This window comes from Zootoca vivipara, chromosome 9, assembly GCF_965207765.1.
Source record: "Zootoca vivipara chromosome 9, rZooViv2.hap1.1, whole genome shotgun sequence".
Lineage (NCBI taxonomy): Eukaryota > Metazoa > Chordata > Lepidosauria > Squamata > Lacertidae > Zootoca > Zootoca vivipara.
This window is the reverse complement of record NC_142592.1, coordinates 5,614,491-5,623,753: the sequence shown is the minus strand read 5'-3', so window position 1 is coordinate 5,623,753 and position 9,263 is coordinate 5,614,491. Positions and strand designations below refer to the sequence as shown.

General features: G+C 44.8%; 1 protein-coding gene across 6 annotated transcripts in view; it reads left to right on the top strand.

Moving 5' to 3' along the window:
- Positions 1–455: 455 nt before the first annotated feature.
- Positions 456–9,263, top strand: part of PTPN12 (protein tyrosine phosphatase non-receptor type 12) — a 54,167-nt gene continuing 45,359 nt past the window's right edge. For 2 of the 6 annotated variants that reach the window (XM_088652133.1, XM_035128672.3), the window contains exon 1: positions 456–901. Coding sequence is in view for 2 of the 6 variants with exons in the window: in XM_088652132.1 (XP_088508258.1) it covers positions 803–901 (99 nt within the window). In the remaining 4 variants the exon portion in view is untranslated. The remainder of the gene's footprint in view (positions 902–9,263) is intronic. The other 4 variants (XM_088652132.1, XM_035128671.3, XM_088652134.1 and 1 more) reach the window with 3 other exon arrangements.

Sequence of the window (9,263 nt, the reverse complement as noted above, 5' to 3'; positions counted from 1 at the left end):
AAGACTTACTTATTATGTATACGCAAACGTGTTTAGGGGGCTCTAAATAAGATCGCTAAACGTGCCACATATTGGCAGGTACTTTCTCTGCTAGCAAATCACAGATGCTTGCAGCCTCCCGGGCGCGAAGACGAAGCACTGCCTTCCCGCGGTCTCTTTTAGCTAAACCACAGGCGACCTTTCCCCCCTTCCCTCCCCCCCCCGCAAACGCATTGGTACATCCCAGAGTCCTATTTATCAAGCGCAAGGAAGACCTTACCCGCTAGGGAATTCTAGGGGTGGGGGTGGGGAAAAGGAAGTTTCTCCCGAGGTAGGAGGAGGAGGCAGGGATTGACGGGCAGCGAGACCAATCGCCAGCGGGGCTTCTGATAGGGGAAGCCAATGGCGGGGGCAGAGAGCTCGGGCGTGGCGGATCAACACGTGGGAGGGAGCGGAGGGAGGGAGCGGGTTTCGCTGCGCCTGCGCCGCAGAGGGGCGGAGGGCGAGGTGCGTCGCCGCCGTCCGGCGTTCGGTGTTGGCGGACGCGGCGGCTGCGTTAGCGAGGGAGGGGCCGGGAGGGAGGGAGGAGGAGAATGGATCGGGCGGGAGGGCGGCCGGGCGGCGCTGGGCTGAGCTGAGCCGCCGCGGGGAAGTTGTTGTGCTCGGGGTCGGTGTGGGGAGGCGGTTGGGGAAGGAGGGCCAGGGCGGCGGCGGAAGCAGCAGCAGCAACGAGAAAGCCGGTTCGCGGGGCGTCTCCTCAGGCTGGGTCTCTCCCGCTTTGCGGAGGGAAGCGAGGAGGCGGTGGAGGAGGAGGAGGAGGAGGATGGAGCAAGAGGAGATCCTGAGGAAATTCATCCAGCGAGTCCAGGCCATGAAGGACACCGACCACAATGGGGAGGATAAGTTCGCCACCGACTTCATGGTATGCTGGATTTTTTTTGGGGGGGGGGAGAAGGAGGAGGGGTGTTGTCCGTATTGAATTCCGTCTCTGGTGGGGCGAGGAGAGGGCGGGGCGCCTTGTCAGGCGATGCTGTTGACCTCCCCCTTCCCCCCTCCCTCCCTACGTGTAGGTGCATCCTGGCCTGTCGGCTTCTCTCCAACACCCCCCACCCCCCATATCGCGCCACCGGGTCCGTGTGGGGAGAATGAAGGGCTCTGGAAGGAGCCTGCAGGGCTGCATCCTCCCCCCACTTTCCTCCCGAGAAAGCCTTTAGCGTGAATGGACTCCCTCAGTTTTTCTGTAGGGCTGCTGCTGCTGCTGCATGTGCGTGTGGCGGGGAGGCTTCCGCGATGCCCGGGGCATGTGAGGGGCTGCTGCCATTGTGCTTGCGATCCCACCCTTCCTCTCCCCCCCCTTCATACACCCTGCCCGCCGCTTCCACAAATAGAAATGTAAGAAGCCAGAGGGGAGATTCCTTATCTCCTTTCTCCTTCTCCTCAGTTCTGTGAAGCAATCCTGCTCCAGGTAAAGTGCTCTCTGTGCATATACTGTACAACACAGTAGCATCCTGGGGTTGCAGTGGGCATTTATCGAAATTTCAGTTCCCGGTTCCTATTTTTGTATTCTACTGCAAAACCTCTGTGCTTTCCTTGGAGCCAGTCATCTTGCCAACATCATCTCTTCCCTCCCCTTCAAAATCTCCAGCAGCATCCTCATTCTTTTATCCTTGCAGCCATTTATTGGTAGGCTTATCTCCGTGTGCATAGATAACGGCCTATGACCATATTTATCCAAATGGACCGTTACAGCTCCTTCATTTTTACTTCATTCTGCTGGCTGGCGGATGACGGTTAGCTGTAATTCTGAAAACAATGTACAGTAGCTTCTTATAAAGGTTGTTGCAAATGTTTAATATGGAACAGCAAACCTTTGGCAATGAAGGGCTTTTTGGTTAACCCAACTGGAAATATTATCATGCTCCTTCATTTCATTTTTGTTCTATTCGCTTCAGGGTAGAAGCATTCTGGTTAAGCTCTGGTTGAGCTGATGGCTTCAGAGCACAAAAATTCTGATGCAAGTGACAAATAAGATGTTTCCTGAAATATAGGGAGGTGTCTACAGGATATTGCGAAAGACCAAGGGGCTGTTGAAAGTTGTTTCAGGTCTGAGGCATGGAAGAGGAAGTGGGCTTTAGGAAGCGGTTTCCTCATCCCGGATGGGGAGGCATGGGAAAGAGGAATGGCTCTTCTGGCTGAAAGGGTTCTATTGTTCTTGAGGTAAATAGAAAGGGATTTGAAAGGAGGGGAAAGCTTGCATGTTTTACTTGACTCGAAGTAGTTACCCTGATGCACAATCCGTAAGGCTTTAAACTTCACTGGTTTGGAGTATCTGTTGCTTAAAGCTGAGTGTAGAGGTGTGTTTAATTACAGTTCTTACTTTTTTGTATAGATCATGAAATGCACAAATATTACTATTTCCTGTGAAACACCTAATAAATGGGATTGACTTTGACTGTTCTCTTAAACAGTTGCAATGTTCTTATAAAGAACTCAACAAATCCCTTATTGGAATAAGGAAACATTTGTCTAGCTCTTAACTTAGTGTTCATTAGTTAAGTACATGAAAATGAACAAGAGGACTTGGCTTGTTAGTCCTGTCTCTTTCCTGAATTTATACAGTAAGAAGGAATGAAAGTGCTAATGTGGGTGGACTTGGTTCCGGGTGTGATGCCAGATGGTTGCTTTAGTACTGTAAATGCACTGTTGTAAAACAAACTTACTAAAACTGGCCAATGGTTTTACTGAAACGGACTCTTCCTTTTAAGTGACCTGTCCCTGTAATAAAATAACACTTAATAATCTGTTTCCTAATCACATCAAAGATTGTTCTGTATTGAAATGTAGAAGTGTAGCGCAAATGATTTATATACAGTTCAACCAATTGGTTCCCAGCATGGTTCAGAACAAAATGGCTTTTAAAGATGTATTGGCTGTATATAGGCTTCCTTTTTCAGAGCTACTGTACGTTTCCTTTGACAAAATTTAATACAGTATATTCAATTCACATTCTCCTATGCCTGTGTGTTGTTTTGAACATTCTTGTCCAAACAATCCTCACATAGTCACTTTAATTAAAGGGTTTACAAGATCCTGCTTTCTTCTGACTTTGTATGCTACTCTTTCCTTAAGACTTCTCTTTCACCCTCCTTACTTCTTTTAGGGCAGGGGTGTCTAACCTGTAGCCTGTCAGATGTTATTGGACTCCCAACTCCCAGCAGCCTCAGCCTCAGGCATAGCCAGTGGTCAGGGAATGTGGAAACTGCTGAAATGGGAAAGTATTTGTCAGAAACCTGAAATACAACTGGGCGAAAGCCTGTCTAATCTCAGTAGGGAGGCGTTCCAGAGGACTGGGCCTGCAATGGGAGCTACAAGCCTCTGAACATTGGGAGGCCACTAACAGACTATAAGGGATCAGATGTTCTTGGCAAGGTAATGGTCACAGAGGGCTCATCCCACAGCAGACAGATCCAAACAGAGTGGTGGCCTCAACCAGTCACAGGACAAGAAGGGCCTCCCTTGTAGATTTTAAAACATGGGGACACTGGTATAGGGAGAGGTGTTCCTAAAGTATTTGTCCCAGTGTTAGAAGCTCAGATATATGAACTACTTTGTGCCAAATGACACCTTAAACCAATGTTGTAGTTGCCACGATGGAATGTCTAGGAGCCTTTTTTTTACAATGAAATTTATTACTATTACTATTATTATTAATTTCTATACCACTTTATATTTTAAAGAAAAAATATAAAAGCGGTTTACAACATGATGATAATAATAACTAGAACAATATTAATAACATTTTATTTATACCCTGCCCACCTGGCTAGGCTGCCCCTGCCACTCTGGGTGGCTTCCAACACATATAAAATCACGAAATCATTAAAACATAAAATAAAACAATCCAGAATAAAACAGATTCAAAATATTTCAGATCCTTCTTTAAGTGACATTTTGCTTTCCCCATATTTATTTACCTACTTAATTTATATAGCCCCATAGCAGTACTGTATGAAGTCAGTGTAGTGCAGTGGTTAGAGTGTTGGATTAGGACCTGGGAGATCACAGTCCATACTCAGTCATGAAGCTCATTGGGTGGCCATGGGCCAGTAACAGCCTCTTAACGTATCTCACAAGGTAGGGATTAATTGAGAAGCAGCGCCAGAAACTCCCCAGGCGCCAGGTGCATTTTGCAACCAGCACGGGTCCAGTTGTGACCATGTGAGATCTCTGGATGCCATGTTGGCAGCTGACATCTTCATCTGGCTGCCCCCTCCAGCTTTCTTAAGCAGGTAAGCAGAAGAGCCTATTTATTGCATTTATATCCCACCTTTTTCTCCAATGAGTACATGGTTCATCACCTTCTTCATTTAATCCTTACAACGACCCTGTGAGGTAGGTTAAGAGGCTGCGACTGGCCCATGGTCACCCTGCGAGCTTCATGACTTTTGGTCTGCTACCACTATCTTTAGTAAACATTCCTGCCAATTGTTCTAACAGAAAAAAACATACCACTGCTAAGATCCTTGTGCCTGCTGGTGTACCTATTTTAGTTCTGGCAATGTGGTCATTACACCTAGTTTGAAAGGTGTCTTTATATTCCTCCATATAGTGAATTACTCATGGTTTCAATTTTACATTGCCAAACTAGCATTGTTCCTGTTGGTAACTTAAGTTGCCCCGCGGGCTCTGATACTGGCAGATACTAGCTGAAGAAGCACTGTATGGAATCTTCATTACTGCCTCTGCTATCAGATAATTCAGTGGTGGATTCCTGCTTGTGGAATGCTTTCCCCAGGGTAGCATGCTTGATGCCATCTTTCTTTATTTTTAGGTCCTAGGCAAAGACTTCTCTTCATCTGAGTTTTTGCCTTTTAATTTGAAGGTCCTGTTGTGGGTTGGGATCTGCATTTTTATAGCTGCATTTTTAGATTTTGATTGGTTCTTCTTAATTGGTAAGTTGGTTTGGCTCACTGTGTGAGAAAAGTGGCTAGCAAATACAAGAAATAAATAAAATGTGTAGATTGTCATCCTACTTAAAAGCATGATCTTAGAAAGGGGTGGTATTCAAGTAATCATTACTTGGGGTAGTCAAGTGTGTGTAATATTTTTAAGTCAAGTGTGATCTCAGTCAAGTTAGCAATTTCACTAGCTTCATGCTCTAATCATTATCTGAGGTCCCACTTGGTTCCTTCATTCCTCTGAAGCATAGCTGGCAGTAAAGGTAAAGGGACCCCTGACCATTAGGTCCAGTCGTGACCGATTCTGGGGTTGCGGTGCTCATCTCGCGTTATTGGCCAAGGGAGCTTCCAGGTCATGTTGGCAGTAAAGAGGGCTAATTCTATGGAATTCAAATACAGTAGTAGTGAATGAAACAAAATATAAGAAATAAACAAAATTCACAGTCACACTGTGGACTACCTAAATGAAGGTTGCAGAGCACAGTTTTGGAACCTCTCGACTATAGCTATCTTGTAGTGGCATCCACTATGTGAAATTTTTTGCCAAGTAAGGTCCGTATGGCCCCATCACTGTTTTGTGTTAGGGGACTGCTAAAATGTGGGTGTTTAAAAATGGCATTGGCTGATTATTTGTTCTTTTGATGAGTTTACCATTTTGGTTTGGCAGTTATGGAGAATTGAATCCATGTGGTTTACATTTGGAACAGTTTGCCAGTTTGTTGGGTGGCTCTGGTATATAGTAGCCAAATTAATATATTCTATTTCATTAAGAACTCTGACTTACTGAAAAAAGATGACTCAGAATAATAGAATTGTAGAGCTGGAAGGGATCCTGAGCATCATCTTCTAGTCCAAGGGTTGGCAAACCAGGCTCGTAAATCCCGCCTGCAGACCCTGCCGCCTGCTGGGTCAGCCCCCGTGCTGAGCTAAACCGGTGCGGTGTTTACTTGAAAAGAAGCTGCAGATGCCTCGCCGCGTGGGGATTGACGTCCGTGACGCTATCACGGCTTTGGATTGGCTGCGGGAAGCTCCTGCAGCCAATCCGAAGCTGCAGACGCCTCTGGGTAAACCCGGCGTGACCATGGACGGAGAGGTGGGTGGGCAGTGGCCCTGGGCTGTGCCATGGGCATCGTGACGGGCGTGTTGCGGGGCTTCAGCGCCCGGCTCGGCACTGCTGGTGTGCTCGGCGGCCACGCTGGAGGGAGAGCAGCGCATGGTGCACGCCTTCTGGGAGCTCGGCGGGGATGGGCCAATGGAGAGGCTGCTGCTCGTCAACGTCGGTAGGCGGGTGCCGCCGAGACACACTCCTGAACGCATGCAGGGTGGGTTCCTCCTCCAGGTCCGGATGCAGCTGTGGGACCGGCTTGCAGGGTATTTATATTTTTCAAAATATAGTCGAGTAGACCAGCCCTGATGAAAAAGTTTGCTGACCCCTGATCTAGTCCAGTTCTCTGCAATGCAGAAATATGCAGCTGTGTAGAGTTTGAACCTGTAACCTTGATATTATCAGCACCATGCTCTAACCAACTTGTTTCACATTGATTTACTTCCTAGTTTTTCTAAAATGCATGCTGTCTAATCTGGAACTGTTGTAGTTCCATGTCGGTATTGGATTTGATGGATAGGCTAGTTCAGCATTTCTAAAGGTTAGTTGATAGATTCCTAATCTGAATTTTTAATGGCTACTCAATATTTGAAAGCAAGTTGTCTAACTTCATCCTGGAGTCTGCAGGTGAGAAAATGAAAGTGCTCACTCCAGAGCTAATTACTATTCAGGTCATCACTCCACCAAAACATGTTTTTTTAGCTTACTGATGATAAACTCTTACGCAAGTGATCAGCTTGATCCTCAGAACCTGTGTGATTGGGCCCTGGAGAAGAGTGGGTTAATGGGATCTCTCTGTGGAAGGCCTGACCAGAATCCTTATTGGAAGTAATGTCCAGATACTTTGCAGTGTCCTTGCCTCTAGAAATGGGCACTGTAGTGCAGTTGTGTGTAGGAGTCATGATGAATTGTCCTTGATGTGGTTTTATATACACAGTTACAGAATACAGTACATGTAAAATATTTCATAGTGCTTCATGGTGTTGTTGCGGAACAATGAGCTGTAGAATTAACACACTCATCCATAACTGGAAGGCGAGAGAGCTTTTGTGACTCGGAATAAGAGACGTTTAGCAAGATTATACATTGACTAATGGCAGATATGGAGAAGGATGGAATGAATTGCTACCAGGGTGGATTTGATTTAAATAACGATTTAAATCACTAGTCAGTAAGACTTGATTTAAATCACTTTTTTTTCTTTTTTTACAAAAAGACTCATTCTTGCTGGTATAAGGTTTCATTTTTGGAATTTTCAGAGTAGTTTTTACAGTTATATCAAAAATTACAAATTTGGTTATACTATTAGAAATACATAGACAGATAATTATGAAAATATTGGGAGATTTAATAAGTTAACTGTTTATAGGGGCTATATCTCCCAGCAGCCCTGGCTTTCAAGAGGCTGGCCTTCCTTTTTTTTAGGGGGTGGGGTGGGGGAGACATACAGTTGGTAGGCCTAGGCTGCAACAGGCTTGCAGAAAGAAGCTGGAAAAGGGGAACCAAGGACTGGAGCGGAGAACTTCGGGAATTCCTGCTGCAGGAGACTTTAGTGTTTGGACAATGTCAGGTGAGCCCTGGGAAGCAGGGCCTGGAACCAGTGAGCTCTTATTAGTTGACTGTCAAGTACTTCAAGGTCTCGCCAAGGACTTACAGATCCCAGTTACTATTTCCTCCACCCACCCCCACCACCCCTTTGGATTTGCTTCTACATTCAGGTGCCTATTCTGTACAGTTAAGTGTTAGTGCAGTTGCTGGAACCCAGTGGGATTGGAAAGAGGTTGCCAGCCCTGAAGTGCCTTCGGCATTTGCCTCAAGTCTGAGTTGCACAGACATGCAACTGACTTGCACAATTATTACACAAAGATCCCAATACTCCTTGTGGAGTAGTCATCTCACAAGGTTGCACTTTCATTTTTACTGCTTCACACTTAGCTACTTGTGCAGATCTATTCCACTCCAAACAATCTATTGGAACGCTTGGAACTTAGCATTTAAGAGGTAAGGGGTTGATTCTGTGTATATAATTTGCAAAGGAACAATGGGATTAAGGTTTTCCCCTCAACTCTGTATGCTTATTTTAAAACATTTTTCCTGTGAAGAAAAAGCATATTACCTCTGCAGACATGAATTCATGCTTTTGAGAACTGCAAAAACAAGCATCTGTGATAATATCTTCTCATTAGAAAAACTGCCCCAAATAATCTTACAGAAACCTTTCTAAATTGTGAATGGATTAATGGAATTCATTTACCAATAAATTTAAACATTGCATATAAAGCCTCATGCTACATAATTACAAACATCATTTTTTCCTGATTCTAGCCTTTGGACTATAATGTAATTTAAATATAAAACTATCTTTAGAAATATTTTTCCTCCAAAAGCATTTTATTTTAAAAAATCCAATTTAAATAAAAAAACTGATTTAAAAAAAATCATTGGTTTTTATCCCCCCTGACTGCTACTATAAAACTGTTTGCACACCTTATATGGCTTATTCATTGTAACTTCTCTAGTGTTAGTGGCCACGGCTGTATTTTTACTGATAACAAATGAGTCCTACCGTAGTAGCACTACACAAAAGCATGCATTTGCATGGTAGGAGCAGACTGCATACTAAATAGCATGTGGGCGTAGCCAAAATAAGTTTGATACCGGTAGTACCTGGGCTTCTAGAATTGCAAAATGAAAATGGATTTACTTATTTGTGCATACCTTGTGAATTTCATTGATTTTTTTCCCATAAGGGAATGTGCTATTGAAGCTTAAGTGGTGTTTTCCATCAGGAAAAAAAAGTGCAATTAACCTAATTCTTTGGATTTGAAGTTGGGTAATATTGCTCTTCTGCAGATTCATGCATTTTGAACCAAATGTTCCAGACTTTAGCAACTGCCTCAGAATGAAGGAAGTGAACTGCACACCCTAAGATTAAACTTCCCTCCCTGTATTATTTGGGGAGGTTTCAGGAGGGAGAGACTCGGGAAAACAGATTTTCCTTTCCTCAGAGCTCCAGAACCCTCCCACATGAGATACAGCAATAAAACACAGATTGACAACCAGCACCCAAACTGAACTCTTTAGTACTTTACAGCATGGGAGTGGGCAGGGAGAGAGAAAAGGAGGTCCTCCTCTGTTTAGGTCCTCCTGACCTATACAGTGCTACACGGAGCTCTGAATAGGAGCCACTCCTATTGGATGTACAGTAAAGTATTGTTGCA